General features: G+C 28.5%; 4 protein-coding genes across 4 annotated transcripts in view; 2 read left to right on the forward strand and 2 right to left on the reverse strand.

Annotated features, from left to right (window-relative positions):
- Positions 1 to 1,713: 1,713 nt before the first annotated feature.
- LOC111679777 (GATA zinc finger domain-containing protein 14) lies at positions 1,714 to 3,213 on the forward strand. Its single transcript, XM_023441373.2, has 4 exons — positions 1,714 to 1,842; positions 1,899 to 2,023; positions 2,089 to 2,150; positions 2,425 to 3,213. The coding sequence occupies exons 1-4, from the start codon at positions 1,779 to 1,781 to the stop codon at positions 3,146 to 3,148; spliced, it is 975 nt and encodes a 324-aa protein (XP_023297141.2). The 5' UTR covers positions 1,714 to 1,778; the 3' UTR covers positions 3,149 to 3,213.
- Positions 3,214 to 3,777: 564 nt separating this feature from the next.
- LOC111679778 (RNA-binding protein 7-like) lies at positions 3,778 to 4,224 on the reverse strand. The gene has a single exon (XM_023441374.2). The coding sequence runs from the start codon at positions 4,222 to 4,224 to the stop codon at positions 3,778 to 3,780; it is 447 nt and encodes a 148-aa protein (XP_023297142.2).
- A 2,344-nt stretch (positions 4,225 to 6,568) lies between these two features.
- Positions 6,569 to 7,692, forward strand: LOC111679779 (RNA-binding protein 7). Its single transcript, XM_023441375.2, has one exon. It carries the CDS (start codon positions 6,657 to 6,659, stop codon positions 7,305 to 7,307), a length of 651 nt encoding a protein of 216 aa, XP_023297143.2. The 5' UTR covers positions 6,569 to 6,656; the 3' UTR covers positions 7,308 to 7,692.
- A 2,218-nt stretch (positions 7,693 to 9,910) lies between these two features.
- Positions 9,911 to 22,210, reverse strand: part of LOC111679780 — a 55,171-nt gene continuing 42,871 nt past the window's right edge. The window contains exon 9 of the mRNA XM_023441376.2: positions 9,911 to 11,959. Coding sequence (XP_023297144.2) covers positions 10,222 to 11,959 — 1,738 coding nt within the window. The 3' untranslated portion in view covers positions 9,911 to 10,221. The remainder of the gene's footprint in view (positions 11,960 to 22,210) is intronic.

Here is a 22,210-nt window from a genome sequence, read left to right on the forward strand (position 1 = left end):
ACCGCCATCCTAATTAAAACCCCAAAAAAATAAAAAATATGACATTTATTTCTCTCTTATATGAAATGAAACATGAAACTTAATTTAGAAACAAAAGTTTCGACTTAGCTCGTTAGTATTAGATTTGAAAATATATACATACGTATTTAATTATACCCTTCTCCTTCGTGAGAAGGGTATATATAAGTTTGTCATTCCGTTTGTAATTTCCGACCCTATAAAGTATATATATTCTGGATCCTTATAGATAGCGGAGTCGATTAAGCCATGTCCCTCTATCTGTCTGTCTGTCTGTCTGTCTGTCTGTCTGTCCGTCTGTCTGTCTGTTGAAATCAGTTCTTAGAGGTTCCCAGATATCGGCGAGATCCGAATCTTCAATAATTCAGTTAGACATGCTTTTGAGAAGATCGCTATTTAAAATCAGCAAAATCGGTCTATAAATAACGGAGATATGAGCAAAAATCCGAGACAACCTCTGAAAATTCCATCAAAAAAGCCACATTTCTTTCATTCTTTGTTAAGAAAGCAACAACAACACTGTGAATTGGATAAAGATGTACATGTGCGCGTGGAGATGTATTTGGTTTTATTTAGCTGTGTATTTTTTTTTTCCTATAACAAGAACAGGGAGATAAAGCAGTAATATGTTGGTAATACAGCACATATTTGTTTGAGGGTGGTAATACAGTTTTACGTTGGAATTACAGTACAACGGTTAATATTTCTTTCTGCTACAGCTTATATTTGTTTGTTTGTATGTTATGTGTGACATGTGTGCAGAGATATAAAATTAATAAAAACTGTTTTTAAAACATACCTACTTGGTGAAGGGAATATAAGATTCGGCACAGCCGAATATAGAAATATTACTTTTTTTTCAAAAATATTAAGGTAGTAAATGCCTGAAATTATGTTTGGGATCAGACATACATTTTGGTTTGTTCTTCAAAGTTACTTTCATTAATTGTGTATATGTTTAAAATTAAAATTTTACCAATAAGATATTTAAATTTCATACATAGTCTTTGAGAACAAATTTGAAAACTTTTATTTTCAAACAGAAAATTAATGCCAATCCAAACAAAAAGGCAGTAAGAAATCAAACGTATTTTTTAAATGTATTTCAAATTAAAAAAGCCTCTAGCCTTGAAGCTAGAACATTTTTCAAACGTATTTCAAGTATTCTTTATTAGTATTTTCATGCATTTTTCAAACCCTTATTATAATGCTTACTATTGCAAAATTCATATAACTTTTTACATCACCTGAAAATAAAACATTTCATTTCAGCATATTTTTCATATATTTTATTAAACGATTTTTGAAATTAACATGTTTTCTTCAAACGGTACACTTTTTTATTTGAAAATACATTATTAAGTTAAGAACATTTTTAAAAATATTAACAGGTTTCAATCAGTGCTTATTTGGTTTTTGAAATACTAATGATTGAAATTGTATTCTGTTTTTTTTTTATTTTTCCATTCGTATTATATGTCTGTATAATAACTAAAAGTTGATACTAATGTTCACAAAAATATTTAAAATTTGTATTAAAAAAAAAAGAATTTGTAAAATTTATAGGTATTTTAGGAATGTCTAAATTAAAGCAACATTAAAAATTAATTACTACTAAAAAATTCTTCAAGTGTTTTTTTAAAGAACCGTTATTTGCGAATAAAAATTAAAGTAAAACGCCAAAAATAAAAAATAATATTATATTAATTAGAAAATATTAAGAAGAAATTTAATTTATTGAAATCTATAATAAATTTAAAATGGAATTACGCAGTAGTTCTCGTAGACGAAATGAATACAAAGAATTACAAATAACATTAAATGGTAAGTAATAAAATTATTTATTTGTAAATAAACTAATTTTATACTTTTATGAAAAGGTATGGGTTTCTATGAAGAGGGCATGGAATTGCAAGAAATGCGACAGATACTGGATGCCTTGCAAATGTCTGTAACAGAAGGAGAAACTAATTTTCTTGATTGTGATATGGAACAGGCCATAAGAGTAAGTTAAAAAAACTTAAAATTAAAGACATTTCTAACTTTGCAATTATTTTTTTTACTTTTAAGGAAAGTGAATTGGATTTTTTACCCACTCAAGATGGCCGAGTTCTTAATTCCACAATGATGAGGTAGATTTTATATAAATGATATACATATATAGGCCTGTCACAGAATCAAAAGTAAATAAATCGATAAAAACTTAAAAAATAATAACTTTGTACTATTAACAATTTCACGTTGAAAATGTGAAGTGGTTTCATTCTCAAAAAGTTGTCATTTTCCTTTTTTGAAGAAGTAAATAATTACACAGATAATTACACTTTCGTTCAAAATGAAATTCTGTGACAGGCCTGATAATTATATTAAAATTAATATTTTTTAAGTTTAAGTTTTTAATTTTAGTATTCATCCAAATATTTCGCCCTGTAGTAGTCCAGAAATACCCTCGGAAAGAATTGTAGTACAGGCAGAGGTTCATCATGCCATGGATTGGAGTCCTCCCAATGAACGTTTGCCACGTAAACGTTTTTTTACGTCAAATATAGCTTTAAATAATGAAAATATACCACCAGAATTAGAACTTATTAATGAGTTGTTAGAACCAGATGCTAAACGTTGTCACAATATGCATAATCTCATTGAAAATAATAAAAATCAACAGCAGGAAGCTAATATTTCGGTTAATGCCAATCAAACTGCAGTTGATTTTAACAATAATTTGGAAAATAGTTTACAAGAGTCTAATAGCAGTTTTCATGAAATTCGCGGCCCCATTTCAGTGCGTAGAATTCATGATTCTGGTTTTAACATGAGCAGCGAAATGCCACATTCTTCATTCGACAACAACAGCAGCACTAACAATCATTCTTCTTCCGATTTAAATAATTTGGAAAATTCTATCCCTGAATCAAACAATAGTTCTCACGATGTACGTGGTCCTATATCTGTACGTAGAATTCACGATTCTGGTGTAAATATAAGCAGCGATATGCCAAATACTTCATTCAATAATTTAAATGAATATTCCAATTCTACTCATTCATTTGAAAATTCTGAACAAATCTCAACCAGCAGTGCTGTAAATCCATACGATTTTGGTGATGATGATTCTGAACCCTCAATTTAAATAACTTCCTTGCATGCTTTTTTGTTAAAATATAGTAAATAAAATGGATTAAAGTGTAAAATGGATTTTTTTTTAGTTTTGTTATAGTAGTAAGATAAAGGTACATTTATTAAACTTAAACTTATTGAAATCGGTCTATAAGTTGCTATACAAGTGTCCCTGCGAAATGCCGTTTATTTTAAAAGTTTTGTATCAAAATATATTTCAAAATTCTTTGCTTCTTATCTACACTGTCAAAGAATTTTTTATAATCGATGTGCTCCTTCCAGAAAGGGCTTTTTATGGAACATTTATAGTTTGAAATGATCAAAAATAATTCAATATTTTGTCATAAAAACTTATTTCGAACAAAGTCTCAGAAATTAAAGATATTTGTTGCATAATTTGCACAGCTCCCATTGACATCTAAAAATGGACTTATTTAAAAAATATCTATAACTTCTATAACTTATTTCATAAGATTTATATAAAAAAGTATTGCAAATTATATAAAATAAACGAAACACAAACATAAAATCAATTCAGTTGTACAAGTTAAAGAATATAAATAAAAAATCAATAAAATATTTTTATCTTCCTAGGGAATTTTGTATGATGCTCTGCTAAAGGAAATCTGACAGTAAATTATTTCATCTCTTATTGCAGGCGTTTGAATTATTTTTTCCTTGAAATTTTATATCTAGACGTTTACCAAATAATACCAATCCTTGGTATAGTTTTAAAGCATAAGGCACTGAGCAACGATACTTATATGTAACAAAACCATATGAACGATTCTTGCCATTCTGTTTTGGTATATGAACTTTCGATAAAGGCCCGGCTTGGAAAAATACTTCGTATAATATTTCTTCTGTAACATGTTCACTGAGATTTGCACAAAATAATGTTCTTTGATCAATATCATCTTCCTCGTCACTTTCGCTTTCAATGATCAAGATATCATTCCTTGCCATGTGCATAGTAGGTTCCAAGTTTTGTATGGGCATATATGCTAGAGGAGCATAATTTGCTGGAGCAATATATACCCCCAAAGCCATCAATTGTTGCATGTGTTGCATATAATATTGGTAAGACATTATAATATTTAAATAAAGTTTTAAATGTATTTTTTTGTAATTGTTAATTTTACTTTTTAAAATTGTCAACAATAGATTTTTTAATGAAATGTCAAAACAAAAAGTTGATATATATAAGACCTTTGAGATGTGAAAACTTGTAAACTAGTATTTATCACAGACACAAACCACAAATGTGTACATACACGTTGAAAAAACATGTTTAACGCAAGCTCGAAAGTAGTTTACATTTTTATTACTCAACTTTTGAAGCTATAGGGTATTGTGTATATTATCATTCAGAACATATAGTCGAACAAATTAATAAACTGCAGAAAGTTAAATTTTTAGCAATGGAAAGATGATAATACCTATAAACTTATAAGTTTGTAACCGATTATTGCCAATATGCTAGTTTAAATATTGAATTAAATAAAAAAATTAAATAAACCCCAAAATTGTATAGTGAAAAAACTTTAATTTCTGTATTTTATTTTAGGTCACTTTTTTAAAAATTTAATAAAAAATATTAAATTTTTGAAAATTTAAATAAATATTTCACTTACTTTATGAAATGTGTAAATAAATTGTCCTTGAATTTTAATTTTATTAGCATTTACTCATTTTATTCTTATATGCCATTTACACCAAATAAAACCCAATTAAAACTATTGAACACAATTTCCAGCACTCGAATTTCATAATTTTGAAGCTTAAATTAAATGTAAAAAAAATTCTAAAATATTCAAATAAACACAATAAAAATTTTGAAATTAATATAAAAAATAATATATAAATCAATAAAATAATAAAAAAGTGCATATTTTGTCGAAGATAATTGATTTTGTAAGTGTTTGTGTAAGCGGTTTGGATTTCAAAATATAACTTAACAAAAACAAACTAGTTTTGTTTAATTGAAAATTTTTACAAAAATTCTTTCATATGAATAAAATAGAAACTATTAGATCTAGAATCTTTAAATTTTACATGAATAACTTTGGCATTCATGTGAACATTTAGAAAATATCAGGCTGACTTTTTTCATAGATAGATAGAAATTGGCGAACTTGCAATAATTTGCTTGGCATTTTTCATGTAATGTAAACGGCATGTAAAATATTATTAATCTGGTAAACTATTGTAGTTAAAATTTTCAACATCGTTAAGTGGGTTTTTATTTATATTAGAAGGTAAAACAAAGAATATTGTGTATCCCAAGGCATCAGAATAAGAATTAATTTTTAAGAATAAAAGTATATACTAAATTTAACAAATAAGAAAAATTGCATAATTTAATAACTCAATAAATATTTTTTTGGTTATTATGTATTTAATTTCGATTGTGGTAGCGAAGCACACCAGGTATTAGCAAGTAGTTTTTAAAATAAGGGATTTTCTTTCAATGCTTTAAACAAACTTGATTCTGGCAACATACATTTTTTTATTTTATACTCATCTGTTTGTAATATTTATTTCAACATGTACATAGGGTTCTATAGTTGAAACGAAAAGTCGACTTTTCGACTTTTTGCATTTTATGAAAAGTCGACTTTTCGACATTTTGCATTTTATGAAAAGTCGACTTTTCGACATTTCGACTTTTTGCATTTTATGAAAAGTCGACATTTCGACTTTTTGCATTTTATGAAAAGTCGACTTTTCGACTTTTTGCATTTTATGAAAAGTCGACTTTTAGAAGTTTCGAATTTTTGCATTTGTTAAAAGTAGATTTTTTTCGACTTTTTCCGACTTTCGACTTTTTTCGACTTTTTCCGACTATATTCGACTTTTTCGACTTTTTTCCGACTATTTTCGCCTTTTCGACTTTTTGTCATTGGCGATCACACCTTGAAAAGAGCCGTTTATTTATTTCATGACGATTTTAATTCATTTTAACTATATTAATTTGCAGAACACCAATAGTCATAAATTTGCAAAGTGGCCAGAGTTAAAAATTTATAAAGTTGCCATTTAACATTATATTATTATTATTATTGTTATTATTATTATTATTATTATTATTTATTATTATTATTAATAAAAAAACTTTTTTCGACTTTTTCCGACTTTCGACTTTTCGACTTTTTCCGACTATATTCGACTTTTCGACTTTCTCTGACTTTTCGACTTTTTCCGACTTTTATTTACTTTTTTATTTACTTTTCGACTTTTTTCATAGACGATAGTCGAGTTATCGACTTTTTTGGAACAAAATAGTCGACTTCGACTTTTCGACTTTTTTCGACAAAAAGTTGATTGTTCGATTATTCGAAAGTCGATTTATAGAACCCTACTTGTACATCGACTTGACAACCCTTGAGTATGATGTTATCTAATTATCAGCTTTCATATATATCATAGAATTGTTTTAATTTTTATTAGAAAATTTGTTTTGACATTTAGTTTTTGTTAAAATCTTGTGTTTTTAGATAAATTAAATTAAATTAATACATATGCCGCAGGAAAACCTTAATGAAGTCCATGATGATAGTGATGATGAAGATAATGAGGAAAAAAGAACTATATTTTGCGCGAATCTTGATGAGAGAGTAACAGAAGATTTATTATACGAAGTGTTTTTACAAGCGGGCCCCATTGAAAGTGCTCGAATACCAAAAGACCAGAATGGGAGACAGCGTACATTTGGCTTTATTACTTACGTACACAAGTGTACACTGCCCTATGCCATGCAATTGTATCAAGGTCTATCATTATACCGCAAAACATTAACTTTAAAATATCAGGGAAGAACACAACAATCGCCAATGGGAAATTACACATCTGGTTATAATAAACGTCCTAGTTATGACAATTCATCACTGCGGGCTGGTAATTATGTCCCTTATAACGATAGCCCGCCAAGAAATCCTTTTCAAGGAAGTCCAACGGGATCTGGTAAACACCAAGATAATATTTCAAAGCACGCCTCATCTCAGAGACGACCCCATACAAATACTAGTCCCTATCAAAGAAACAGTACCGGTAGTGAAGATCGCTTTCATGATCGGGAAAGAGATAGGGATCATAATAGAAGACGCCATTACAATAATGGTAGCAATCGCCATTCTGATCAGCGTAGTGGTAGCGGAAAAAATCGTAGATAGCAAATTATTTTCTACCTTGTTGCGCCGTGGACAATGTGGCAACGATTGTTGCTTATAAGAATTATTAAAAAATGTATAAAAATACCTTATATATATGCTGATTATACAGTATACAGCCTTAAACAAAACAAATGTTTTTTACTTTATAATATGTCTCAGGAATTTTCACATACGCTTATCAGTATGTACTTTAAATATTATAATTTTGTTTCCTAATACAAAATTTGTTGTAAATTGTATTAAATTACTTCATTATTTATAAAATTTTGTATGAAAAACTAACCACATATTTAAAGACTATGTGGTTTTTAAATCCCTTTTTTGGGAAGTTAGGATTTCAAAAAAACAGCTTAAATTTTTGAAAATATAAAAAACCCCGGCAATATTGATTTTTGTTTTATTAAATTTATGCAAAACACAAAACTATTTTCATACAAAGTTTTAAAATAATTATGCACGTATTTCCTAATTTCCCCCTAATAAGGAACTAATCAGTATTTGTTTTCAATAAGATTTATAATTTAAACACCGAACAAGTTAATGTTCTATGCCGAATCGTTAATACCATATGCATGTAGGCAAAATTTTATTAAAAGTAAAACTTGTTAAAATGGGTCTTAATATACAAATAATATGGACCACAAGTATGAATATACAATTTTGTTCTAATACATGCAAAAGTTGAATTAACTTCCTCTAATATTAATATTACTAGTTGATAACAAAATATATATATGATATAGATATACTCCTTTGTTGATTGACAATTTAAAACCACCAAAACATAACACCTCTTAATTTCAAATTTATGTGCTGTGAAACACGTTAAAGGTCTGGGGAATTTGCAAAAACTCCAATGTACATACAGTGAATCAACTAAGTTTTTTGCCTACCTTTTTTAAGAGAATTTAGATTTTTGTTCATAAATAAAATTGGAAAAAATGTAAAAAGTAAATTTATGTTTTCCAATTAAAAATGGAGATTGTGTAAAATGGGAAAACAAAAAAAAAAAATTAAAATACAAATTTTGGTGCATTTGTTGTTGCATTTTATTATTCTTCATCAGAATTTGAATGTCAATAAAGTATTTTGCATATTGAGAATTTCGGTTAATTTCGTTGGGTTTTTTATTCATTTTTCCTTTTTGGAATTCATTGTTTTATTGTTAAAAGGACTAGTGTTAAGTATTTTTCAGTTTCAATTTGCAAAAATCATATCCTCATTGTGTAAAAATGTGATGTTATTTGCCTTAAAAATGTTTAAAGGATAATAATGAGGCAATTTCGATATAAAAAATTAGTTTAGATTTTCAGAACAAGTGTAAATCAATGAAATATAATTATGAAATGCTTAATCAATAACATTAAAAAATATTAAATAGAGTAATTGATGAAATGATCCAAAGAATTAATAGAAATCTTTAACTACCAAAGGGAAGCGACTTGTATCCATGGAAAACCATTGGAATCCTGATTTATCTTCTCCAAAAACCATATACGAATTAGGAGGAACACTATGTTTAAATGTAGACCTCTAAACAGACCTTAGATTGCTTGGAACCTATGTACAGTGAACTGTAGTGTAGTACAGGAAAAATACGTAATTTAGATATTTTAAAATAGAGGTGGTTATCATACCCTAAGGTCAACAAAAGCAATATTTTTCAGCTAATACGTACACTTATATATTTGGAACCCAAATCAAGAATAACTATCCAGATTCTAATACGCCTACTATATCTTATTCATAAAATAAAGCATTTAAAAAAATGAGGTTGAAAATCAGGATTTTATCATGAAAAAGTTTTATAGTGGTATATGGTGATGTCCCCATACTCAGAGTGGCTAGGATGGTACTTAGTGTTAGATTTATTGAATAAGAATCAATATTATACAATTCTAAATAAAATTTATACAGTACCCCCCAGTATAATAGGGTTTCCGTAATGTAGTTTTTGTTTATCAATACAAAATGTCCAAAAACCTAGATTATTTTTGTTATAATATATAGATTTATACCTGACTAAACATTTTTTCTAGGTCCAAATCCATTGGTTATCTAATATATCATGTATCCAATTCAAGATTACTTACGATAGATTTCATATTAAGTCAAATATTGATAAATTATTATAGGTATAGGATAATAAATCAGTTAAGAAATGTCGTTCCACTACTAAATGTCCAAGAAATGTCGTTCCACTACTAAAATAATAAAAATATTAAATTTTATAAAATAATGCAGCAATATTGAAAAAATAAAAAAAAACTAAAAAGCAAAATACTTTATTGACCTAAAAAGTTAACAATATGTTCTCATTTTATCAAAAATTTCGTTAAATAATATCACGATTTTACATTTTATGGTAGAAAATTAAAATATAAGATATTCTTTAAAAAATACAACAAACAAATAGTTTTATTTTGCTGTAAATAATAGTTCAGATAAAGTTTTTTCTTAAAATTTATAAAATTTTACATAGCCAAATTACTTAATTGATTCACTGTATGTACTTACCCGGATGGAGTTGGAGGATATAAAATCTATAAATTCTAGAATCATTCATTTCAACACAACAACATATTTATACTTTTAAAATTTTAAGCCAAAATATATTTATTTTATTTGATTACAAAGTTCACTTAAATTTAGATGTAATTATATATTTAGTTACAAACTAAAATGATAATGTTAGTATCTTAATGTAAAATGAATGTTTGAAACTTCATTTTTACATAAATGATTTTAATTATGTAATATTTTCTATATGTTTGCTTGTTTATCTGTTCTAAGAACTTGTCGTTTTTTTTTAAGAAAACAAAGAGTTAATTTGTTTTTATTTACAATACTTCAAAAATATTTATATGTATGTGTATTACTAAAAATTAAATAATTTTAACTACATAAATTTAACTTAACGTATACTCTTTAGAGTTTTCTCAATATTGCGATATGTGCGTGGTGGAATGACTTCAAGCAATAGACGTGGATAACTGGCATGACTGGAGAGTAATTTGAACAAAGACTTAGCATAGCTGCGTGTTTCTAAGCTGCCTTCGAGCAAAAGATTTGCACCAGTCACAAAGAATTTATCACGTTGATCCCTTGGCATAGTGTAGATTTTATCAGAACTTAAACGTTCCACCAAACGATTTAATAATTTTGCTGTAGTTGTGCGTACCAAAGCATTTGGATGTAATGCCCCTTTGTTCGTTAAAATATTTAAAATTTTTGCAGGTGTTAGATTATCACACATCGATTCAAGAGCTCTTGTAGCGTCTGCACGTATAAAACGATTCGTATCGGCGGTTCGATGCAAGAGAGCACATACCAAATCGTCACATTCTTGTTCCAAATAACGTGATTTTATGGTAAATAATTCGGTGGCCGCTGTGCAGGCAGCTCTCGCTACTTGAGATCTTAGATTTCGCACAGATCGTGTCAATTGTATACATATCATATGCATTTGTGGATCTAGATTTTCGGGATGATATCTTATTAGTCTAACCATATTCTTGAGACCTACCATCACCACCTCCCAATTCGAAGAGTCTAGTTGATCGAATGTTTTCATTATGGCCTCACGGGGTTTTTCAAATCGTTGCAAAGTGGCTGGATACAGTTCAGCCTGTACCATTTTGATTGATTGCTTGACGGGAGAAATTCTTCGATGACTTTTAAGAAAATGTGTAGTTTTTGATTTTTGCTTAAGTGGGGTATGTAATGCTTTAAGGGGTATAGATGAAGAACCAGTACTACTATTCAATTGAGCACTAGACTGAGAACTAGTTTCAGTGGTATTATCTATATAGTCGTGTTTAGAGGGAGGTCTTTCATAAAGTGACTCCATTGATTTGACCATAGAGTTTCGCCGCGACAAAGCCTTGATTTCTTCTATAGTAGGTGACTGAGGCCTGCTGCTACTTGGTCGAGACTTAGCTGAATTTGGTTTCGAAAAACATTGAGGTCCATCACCCTGAGCTTTGGTATCCTCAGTAATATTGTTTACTTCTTGTGTGTTTGAGATGTTTTCTACTTCATCGACGTCTTCTACCACCACAAAACTAGTATTATCTTCTATATCTTCTTCTATAACTACAGATTTTGCCGACTGGGTCCTTGATAGCACTGGTGGTGTATCTTCCAATTGTGTTTTTATACTTTCGGTTTTACTCTGCAAACTTACTAAACTACCATTACGTTGAAGTTTCTCATCTTTATCTTGAATTTCTTCTATATCATTGACACTAACGGCATCGACGACATCTTCTAATTGTAAAACTTCTTCACCTGTTATCCACTTTGTTGGCGATTCACTAGTTACTTCCGTCATTTCTGCTACTTCACTTACGGTTCCTTCAACGGTTGTAAGCGGTGTTGTTACAATATTATTAGTTTCATTAGATGGTTTTTGATCATCGTCATCATCAACAACATCCTTAGCATTTGTCTTCTCTGGCGATTCTTCCTTTAGGCTTCTACTGCCATTACTGGATTGTGCAGATGCTGTTGATTTTTGTGAATACGATGTTGACTTTACTGAGGGTGTTGGTGTTTTATTTGATTGCTTTTCTAAATCGTTAGACTTTGCTTCAATTTCTGTTTGTTGTGGTTCCTTTCCATTATCAATCGATGTCTGGGAAGATTTGTTACTGAAATAGACAAAAATAATATTTCGCATGAGTGTTTAGAAATTATTGAGAAGTATTACTTTTAATACAAAAGGTCGTGTGTAAAAATTGTATTAAGTAAAAATACAAAATTTACCGGTGAATGTTACAAGACTGCGAGTGGTTGTAAAGCACTCTTACGAATCTTGAATAACACTAAATTTATTTTTAAAACTTAAAACCGAAAAAAGTTCGGGTTCGGCCGAACTTTCAAATTTACCGAAGTTTAGTGTTCGGTACCGAACGAAATTTTGAGTTTGGTCGGACTCTAATTTTTATATATATAGATTTAATTTTTAAATTGATTTTATGTTTTAATTATTTGAAATTAGGTATACGTTTTATTTTAATGTTTGTATTTAGACTAAGTTTTATTTTTTAGATTTTAATTATTTATTATTAATTAATAAGTTTATCAAATGGTGTATTAAACGTACAGTGCTTGGATGAAAATTCGTCTAACCGAATCATCCAGAAACCGCGATTTGCATATAAACTACTAAAATACTTTGAGCCACTTAGTTTAGACTTGTATTCATTTATATTTGGAAAAGGATAGTGTGGACGAAGTATGGCCTTATTTAAGTTTCAAGAATCCAGACTTATCCTCAAGTGTCCATTTGACTTACTTACCAACACAATGGAATTAACCCATTCTGTTGGTTCCATAACAGGCTTAATAACATTAAGTTTCATCATTCTGTCTAATTCATTTTTTAGTTTATCATAAAGGCTAAAAGGTATTTTCCTTGAAGGATCAACGCCTGGAATTATATCATGTTTTTATATGACCTAGTGGTGTAGTGGCCTCTCTTGTTGCAAATATAACAATTGACATTATCAACTGGTCATTTTTTCCTATGTACTTGACCGCAGCGACTACATAGTTGTTGCTGAGTTGTGGAGGGTGTTGACTTGCTTTGAGATTACGGTGGCTTTAATAAATACGATGATTGGCGATAAATGGCATTTGGTGGTGGCGGTGATGATTGACTTGTTGGCTTTTTATAAACGGTTTGTAAATGATTTTGTGTTTTATTTATTGCTCCTACAAAATTTGTTTACTCTTGTAATTGACTCGCGTTTTCTTTCGCAGAATTAATATTTTTTGCAATTTCCAAAGCTTTTTTAAGTGTAACTTTACCTTCGCTGAGCAATCTTTCTTTGATTTTGGCATAAGATGGCAATTGTTTCATTTGGAGCTTGTTTTTTTTGAAAAGAAAGTATGTCTTTCCATTGCAATGTTCACTTTTGGAATGAAATATGCATCCAATTTGGAAGTAGAACATCATATTTTACTGTGTCCATGTCAACATCAAATGATATACAAATCTGTAGACACTCCAGTCGAAATGATGTAACAATAGAGCTACTTTTCGTTGATCTGTTTGATGTACTAGGTTTGAAGCTCTTGAATTTATTTTTCTATGGCTTCCATGTGGCACACATGTTACTTTCTTTAAGGTTAAGAGCTGCAATTGTTGTTGCAACAGACATTATTTAAGGTTGAGACATTTCAACAACTTGACTTTCTTATTGATTAGGCTTTTTGTCCTCTACAGTATTCGACTGCATTGATTATTTAATGAAAAGTATGACTTAAATGTTTTTACCAATACATTTTTCACTTAATTTATATTTGATTTTCTAATTTAACAATTTTCACACCTGGCACCATGTTAAGCAAAATACTTAAGGTTTTTCTTCGGGAAATCCAGCATATGCAATATTCGAGTTCATAGTAGTATTTTCTATCTGATTCCATTAAAATTTCCTTTTTTTCATAGCATGGGCGGGATCAAAATCTCTGTATGATTGGGTTAATGTGTTAGTTATGGGTTAATAACGGGTGGGTAAGATTTGGTTGAATTAATGAAATAATTGGGTAGTGTTTTGATTATAGGCTTTCTTGGGTTTGATCCGATTCGATTACTCTTTTAGGGTATTTAATTTTATAGGGTAGGATCAGTATAAATTATCAATTAAACTATTGTCGTTCTTACTTTCTCTAAAATCAACTCGAACAATTGTCAATATGCGATTAGGTTTGACAATAGTATAATGGTAAAAATTGCAAATTGTTGAAGATCTATCATTTCTAAATTGGGTGGCTTTATGTATATCTATTTTCAATGTTGGATTATTATTAATATTCTTCACATTCTTTAATTTTGTTCATAAATATTTTTAGATTTTTCTATTTCTATTTTATCGGTAGGAAATGGAAGATTTACTTTATAACGCACATTGGGTATATTTTTCATTTTATTTGTGAAATTATTTTTACATTTAGATTCTTCCACAAAGTTATTCGGTTTTTGGGTTATGCAATCATTCAGAGATACTGAGCTGAAATATTATAATGCTCTTTGTTTTATGGGTTGGGTTCGAGCTTGGTGAGATTCTTCAATTGGTCCAGTCAAGCTCCAACCAAATTATGTTTCTTATGCTAAAAGGGTATTTAGAACATTGTTCTCAATACCAGATTTTATAATCTTTGGGTAAAAATCGCTTCCTATTATAATATCGATGGGTCTACTTTCATAGAACCCTGGGTCAGCTAACTCAACATTGTGTAAATTTTTATTTATACTTGAGGTTAATGTTTTGGGTGGGTATATTTTGAATTAGCGTTTTGACTACTATCAATTGAATTTTTAAATTAAAATCTTTTTGGGTATAGTACCTCAGAGTCACTTCACACATTTGGTTTGAACGAGCTGATACAACTTCGTTCAAACCTGATATTTCAGCTGATATGGGTAGGGTGAATAAACGTAATCTATGTATAAACTGTTCCCAAATAAATGAGTAATCATAAGCTGGATCTATTAGCACACGCACTGGAAATTACCTTCCTTGAGCTTCCTATAACAGCTGTTGCTAATAACTTCGTGCTATCATCTAAAACAGGTTTATTTCATCGGTAAATTTGTAAGAATTAACACACCCAAGTATAAAATAAAATTTAAGCAGTGTGTGTGTCATAGAAAAGACATAAGTAGATTCATGATCAATGTAGATCAATCTATAAATAGCTTTAGGCAATACATTTAAAATGTGTATTTAGATAAAGAATTTAGATTTAAGCATTTTCATTTATATTACTTAAGCAAATATTTCTAAATAAAATTTAGTTCTTAAATAGACCCGAAGAAGTCGAGTCGTTCTTATTCATGGGCTTCCGCGGTTAGCGGCTGATTAAACAGGGGGTTTGTTGGGTTAGGGTCAAATAAGGGCCGATCATTACAAGAATTTGCAGTGTCATTTATACTTATTTGTGCCAATTTTTAGAGAGATAATAGTATATTTGAAGTTATTATGGTATAAAAAGCCCAAATCGGGAGGTGCGGTTGTATGGGAACTTGGTGAAGTAATGGACCGATTTCAACCATTTTCAATAGGCTTCGTCCATGTGAAAAAAGCATCATTAAATTTTTTTTATGTCTTAATCGACTCAAAGATGATTCTGAATCGATCGGTATACTTTAAGGACCAATATTTTTGTGTGTTACGAACATCAACACAAGTGTATAATACCCTACCCACTATACTGGTGTAGGGTATAAAAAACAAATCTAGATCTGTCCAAGAAGGCATTTAAGCACAATCGCAAAGAGTCAATCTCAAAGAGTCAATCTCTAACGAATTTAAATTTGCAATACAACAGTTAATCTTTCTCTGTAGTTGTCTTAAAGAAAATACAATACATGGTGTTAACAGCGGGTAAATTAAAAAGCGTATTGAGCTCTGCATTGATTTGCATTCTCCTGTTCTAATATTGAGAAAATAAATTATTCAATAAAAAAGCCCTTATTTGTCAAGGGTGCATTTTCAACAATATCTTAGGCTTCGCCGCTTGTCTTTTGTTTTAAATAAAAGAGTTTTACAACGGCACTTAAAAGGGCAGTGTTACTTTATATTGCTTTATAGAGGTCTTGTGAGGTCAATGCATAAGCAAAATCAGTATAGTTTTAAATCGCCCTTTCCAGATCCAGTTGTCGATCTGCCTGTACATATCTTAAGCTGTATCTGTTTTGTGAGGGCTATGGGTTTTCAAATTGTTTATTGGGTTTCAAATACTTAAGAATTTTCCAATAACAATTTTATAAAAACTTTTGTATGTATTGAAAAATTTGTATTTCATTTTTTTTTCATTTGAAAATAAAATTTTAATATTGCAAAACGGAAATAAACTATTTATAAGAATATCCGTTATATTAAAATATAATTTTGTGGGATTACTGATATTTAGAAGAAACGGTTTCGTGAAGGAAGTTAAGTTTTGGAAAGGAAATTTTCATCAGGAACATAACTATATGATTCAATTTTAAACATCAAGATTTGTTAATTTAATCTGTTTAATTCTGTCACCGGATTTGAATATAAATTTAAACCGAACAAGAATCATTTGGAATATTTATCTCAACTTTGAAGCTTTGTGAAACAAGCATCGATAAATCCTCAGCATCTTTCTTAAATCCTATAAGAATCAAACTTAAACTTAACTACAACTAATTATCTTACTTAAAACCTACTTAAACTTACTTAAACGCTAAATCTAAACTAATTTTATCTTCAAAAAGCCTCTAAAACTAATTTGGTTTAATATAAACGATAAACTAAAACTAATTTTATCTTAAAACAACAAAAAAATCATCTTTTTATCTAAAAAATTATCTTAAATTTTATCTAATTTAACTTAAAATCTAATTAATTTATCTTAAAACTAACTTTTTGTTAAATTACTAAAACTTTTCTACTTTACTTGCATCTATCTTAACTTAAAACTTTAATTTTCTTAAATTTTATCTTATTTTAGATTTAAGTTTATTCATAACTTAAATTAACTTAAAATTGTAATAATACTTATAAACTAATATTTTATACACCCTACACACAAACACTAACATACATACATAAATACACTTAAAATCTAAAATCTATAAAAAAATGAGAATTTAAAAATTCAAAATTATAATTTAAACCCAAATTCAACAAACTACAGGCCTGTTGTCATCGTTGGATTATGTTTGGTAAGTTTTAAATTGTGTTTATTGTTCATTTAAATTCTCTATGTATTTAAGTGTTTTAAATTGAATATATTTTTTGTTAATGTTAAAACAATTATGTTATTAACATAATATCTTAAAGTATTGTGTTAGCAACATTTGAAAGTAAAATTCAAATTTTTTCATTGTTGAATATTTCAATTTAGAATACTTAAAAATAAAATAAACAAATTACACTACACAACAAAAAATTAACCAAAAATTTTTATTAATGTTAAATATGAAGTTTATAAACATGTTCAGTTCCCATTTTAATAATAAATTTGTTTAATTATTAGACTTATATTATGACCATTTAAATAATTTTTTTTTATTCCACGAAAGATTAGTTAAACATGTAGTTAGGGAATCATTGTTGGGTGTCTTAAGGATGATTTAATAAGATACAAAGGTTGGGAGGGTATAGAATGAGAAGAAATACCACCATCTTCTCTTGACATTTAAATTTAAACTTTCTTTATTTTTTTTTGTTTTATTAGTTAATATTAATAGATACCTTTTAAGTTAATGTGCGGTTCTTAGCCTATCCTGATGAAGACAAGAACACCACCCCAAACCCTGAGCAGGGTCGGAATAATAGGTAGCGCAGATCATAACTTAAATTAACTTAAAATTGTTATAATACTTATAAACTAATATTTTATACACCCTACACACATAAACACTAACATACATACATAAATACACTTAAAATCTAAAATCTATAAAAAACTGAGAATTTAAAAATTCAAAATTATAATTTAACCCAAATTCAACAAACTACAGGCCTGTTGTCATCGTTGGATTATGTTTGGTAAGTTTTAAATTGTGTTTATTGTTCATTTAAATTCTCTATGTATTTAAGTGTTCTAAATTGAATATATTTTTTGTTAATGTTAAAACAATTATGTTATTAACATAATATCTTAAAGTATTATGTTAACAACATTTGAAAGTAAAATTCAAATTTTTTCATTGTTGAATATTTCAATTTAGAATACTTAAAAATAAAATAAACAAATTACACTACACAACAAAAAATTAACCAATAATTTTTATTAATGTTAAATATGAAGTTTATAAACATGTTCAGTTCCCATTTTAATAATAAATTTGTTTAATTATTAGACTTATATAATGACCATTTAAATAATTTTTTTTATTCCACGAAATATTAGTTAAACATGTAGTTAGGGAATCATTGTTGGGTGTCTTAAGGATGATTTAATAATATACAAAGGTTGGGAGGGTATAGAATGAGAAGAAATACCACCTTCTTCTCTTGACATTTAAATTCAAACTTTCTTTATTATACCCTTCACCTTCGTGAGAAGGGTATATATAAGTTTGTCATTCCGTTTGTAATTTCTATAATATAATTTTCCGACCCTATAAAGTATATATATTCTGGATCCTTATAGATAGCGGAGTCGATTAAGCCATGTCCGTCTGTCTGTCCGTCTGTCTGTCTGTTGAAATCAGTTTTTAGAGGACCCCAGATATCGGCGAAATCCGAATCTTCAATAATTCTATTAGACATGCTTTCGAGAAGATCGCTATTTAAAATCAGCAAAATCGGTCGGTAAATAACGGAGATATGAACAAAAATCCGAGACAACCTCTGAAGATTTCATCAAAAAATTGTTATAAAAGCAACAACAACACTGAATATAGAAAAAGATTTACTTGTGTGTGTGTAGATGTATTTGGTTTTATTCAGCTGTGTATTTTTTTGTTTTGTTTGGAATCCAAACATACAAAAAATACACAGCAAAAAAATATGCACGAGGTTAATGTAGACAACATATAACTTTGAACAGTTATATGAAGTAATACATTACACCAGTGCGAGCGAGACGCAAAACTGTCGAAAGCCAGGCAACAAACACACGCCTGAACGCGTTTAAGAAATAATCGCGATGACGCGAGAGTTGTTCCCCAACTCAGACCTGAATTACGACTGCAAGTGTTTTTTAAAACAATTTTTTTTACGATAAACAAAAACAAAATCTACGTCTCGTCAATGTTTACCAGCAATGAATCAGAGGTCGAAGTCGACCGGATTCGAGCCGGAGCTTAGCCGCCGCCGAACTATATTTAGTTGCTTGAGCCGCCGCCGAAACATTCGGCTTAAATCGACTCAAATTTTTTTGATGTTTTTATTAACTATACTGTAAGATCAATTATGTTTAAAATACACTATGGTGAAGGGTATATAAGATTCGGCACAGTCGAATATAGCACTCTTACTTGTTTTAAATTGTATTTAATTTTTATCTAAATTCAACAAAACTGCAAATTCACGTGACAATTTATTTACATGTTTTCTAACGCCTCATTTAAATTAAATTTTTTATGACTAAATATTACAGGAAATTATTGATGTTATAAAAATAGATATACTCATAGTATATTTCATTATAAATAATTTTATTGTGTCCTGTGTCTGCAATTTGAATTATTTTTTTAAGTTCATTGAACTCCAGTTAGTAACTGCCATATTATAGTTAATATTTTCATTATTTATGTATGTGGTATGTAGTATATAAAGTAATATAATACGTCAACATGACAAATTATTAAATTTAATGAATTATTAACACAATATTAACTATGTTTGAAAAGTATTGTTTAACTATTATTGATAAATTGTTAAAAATTAAGAGAGTCAACAAACTACTTCATATAACAGACATCTTCAATTTGAAAACTAATTCCACTATTCGACCTTTAATTGTAACCTTATTTCAATTGTTATTGTGAAAAACTACCTTTTGTTAGGCAAATAAATTATTTATTAACAAAATTTTTTAACTAAAGAAAAAATTAAATATTTTCTATGAATTGTATGGCAAAATAAAGGTACCCAGGAAAAACTTACATTGAAAAGTAATGAATTAAAATGCTAATAAAACTTACACATTATTTTAACACGGTGATGTCATTGGAGGCAAGTACTTCTACGGTCACTTACAAACAAGAAGTTAAAGAAGTATATTTTGCTTACAAAGAAGTTGTTGGGTAAGTTGTTTTGTTTTTAATAATAAAAAGGAGTCAATGATAATACGAACCAGGGACTTCGGTTTGTTAGTTAAGTGTTCTACTCACTGTACCACTGCTTAGCTATTTTATTGCGCGTCAAATAATGGTTTTCAGATACAAAGTTAATGTTGTTTTCTTTTTTATAAAACACAATTCTTAGCACGCAATTTAATAAAATGTGCAAACAAAATGACAAAGCCGAAAATTAAGTACTTCTATATCAGATTAAAAGAAAGTCATTAAACGAGTACTTTAAAGTAATACAGACGGCAAGTAAATAGTCATTGAAAAGTAAGTGGTTATTGAATTACAACCCATTAACGAGTTTTTGCTGGGTAGTCTTAATTTGTTTATAACGTTTATAAGAAAATTTAAGGTTTAAAAAAACTAAAGTAAAGTAAAATATGATATTTTCAATAAAATTGTTTTCGTTTTCAATTATTCACCTAACAACTCACTCATGCAATGTTGCGTTGAAAAACTATTAAAAGTTACATTCAACAAATACTGCTAAATTCTATTCTATTTTCAAGTTTTCAAATTAACAAACTCATTAAATTTTTATAGCTACAATTTAGAGTTGTTGTTCAATCGTAAGAAATCTTTGTTATTTTTTTTCATGTTTAATGATTTGCATAAATTAGGCAAATCATCGTCTACGGCTACATAAATGACCACCATAATATTTAGTGACTAATGATTTAAATAGGTCATTTACGGTTTGTTATCGTTAATTGGAAAATTAAAATCATTTACAATCATTTCATATAAATGTTCTTTTGAAGTTTCATTTTAACTTTAAATTTTGAAGTCATTTTATAAGGAAATAAGAGCTGATTATAAAAATCGAAGTACGCAGAATTGCTATGTGTGAAAGTTTTTTTTTTTCAAAATTGTTACAGGTTATAAAAGATAAATATATCTTACAGTAAAATATATTTTTTACTCTTTGATATTATGCATAAACTAAATTTTATGGACAATAAGTTACAGATTTGAACAATAAGTTACGAAATTTGAAATAAAGTCAAATATTAAGCCTTAGCTTTAAACAAAATTCGTATTGCTTCTATACCCTTCACATTCGAGAGTTTTATTTAAGTTTGTTACTTCATATGTAATTTTCACAGACTGGTCTATAGAACGAATAGTCTTTAGTATAGTCTAAAAACAAGTCCGTACTTTACAAACGAGTTTATAGTCTAGTCAGAAGACTAGTTAATGGGATAGTGTATAGTCAAACCAAAAGAATAGTTTATAGACTACTTTATTGACTTGTCTATAGAATAGTCTAGTCTAAATTTGAATTTGGTTCATCACACAATGCCAGTTCTGCTCACCACTTGCCAATACACTAGTCCATGTACTAATCCATTGATTTGATAGAAGACTTGTCCATGGAAGAGTTTAGAGGATAGTCAATAGAGAACAGTCTGGTTCAAGGACTAACTAGTAAACTATCCAATAGACAATATATTAGTACATTTACTAGTTCATAGATTAGTCAGTAGATTTGTCCGTAGACTTCACAAAGTAATCCATAGATTGAACAACAGACTAGTTAAAAGATTAGGCAGTGTACTAGACAAAAAACTAGTTAATATACTATTAAAAAAAAACTAAGTAGCTGCGACAACAAGTTTCAAATTCCGTTGCGAGTTTTGACGAATAAAAATAGCAAAGTCAAAATAAACAACTATTTTGAAAATAGTAACAAATATTTTTCTCCATTTTTCAATAATATTAATAAGAATTTGTGTTAATTAAACTATATTTTACCTAAATCCTTTCATAAATAATAAATATATAAAAATGTCAAGGATAAAACAAATCCTTTCGATTGTTTACAAACAAACAAATATAAAGTCTCTATTTTCCTTTTTGTTTTAACTAAATAAAGTGTTCATATTATTTATGACATAGAAATGTAAACACATCTACTAAATAAGCTCTAACAAAATTTAATATTAATCAAATAAGAGGTTAGTTAGTTCAACGAACATGTGCTTAATGGAAAACATACATATATTTAACAAGTAAGAACAATTTATAAAAATGTTAATTTGTAAAAAAAATAAGTAAACAAACTAAATAAACTGCGTGATTTCATTAAAGCAAAAAAAGTGTTAATTTAGAAAAG

The sequence above is a fragment of the Lucilia cuprina genome, chromosome 2, assembly GCF_022045245.1.
Source record: "Lucilia cuprina isolate Lc7/37 chromosome 2, ASM2204524v1, whole genome shotgun sequence".
Lineage (NCBI taxonomy): Eukaryota > Metazoa > Arthropoda > Insecta > Diptera > Calliphoridae > Lucilia > Lucilia cuprina.

Bases quoted from the DNA above. Each gene is read 5' to 3' on its own strand.
- LOC111679777 (XM_023441373.2), top strand. From the start codon at position 1,779: ATGGAATTACGCAGTAGTTCTCGTAGACGAAATGAATACAAAGAATTA. The intron at 1,843-1,898 runs GTAAGTAATAAA...TTTTATGAAAAG, and splicing joins ATTACAAATAACATTAAATG to GTATGGGTTTCTATGAAGAG. The intron at 2,024-2,088 runs GTAAGTTAAAAA...TTTACTTTTAAG, and splicing joins ATATGGAACAGGCCATAAGA to GAAAGTGAATTGGATTTTTT.
- LOC111679779 (XM_023441375.2), top strand. From the start codon at position 6,657: ATGCCGCAGGAAAACCTTAATGAAGTCCATGATGATAGTGATGATGAA.
- LOC111679778 (XM_023441374.2), bottom strand. From the start codon at position 4,224: ATGTCTTACCAATATTATATGCAACACATGCAACAATTGATGGCTTTG.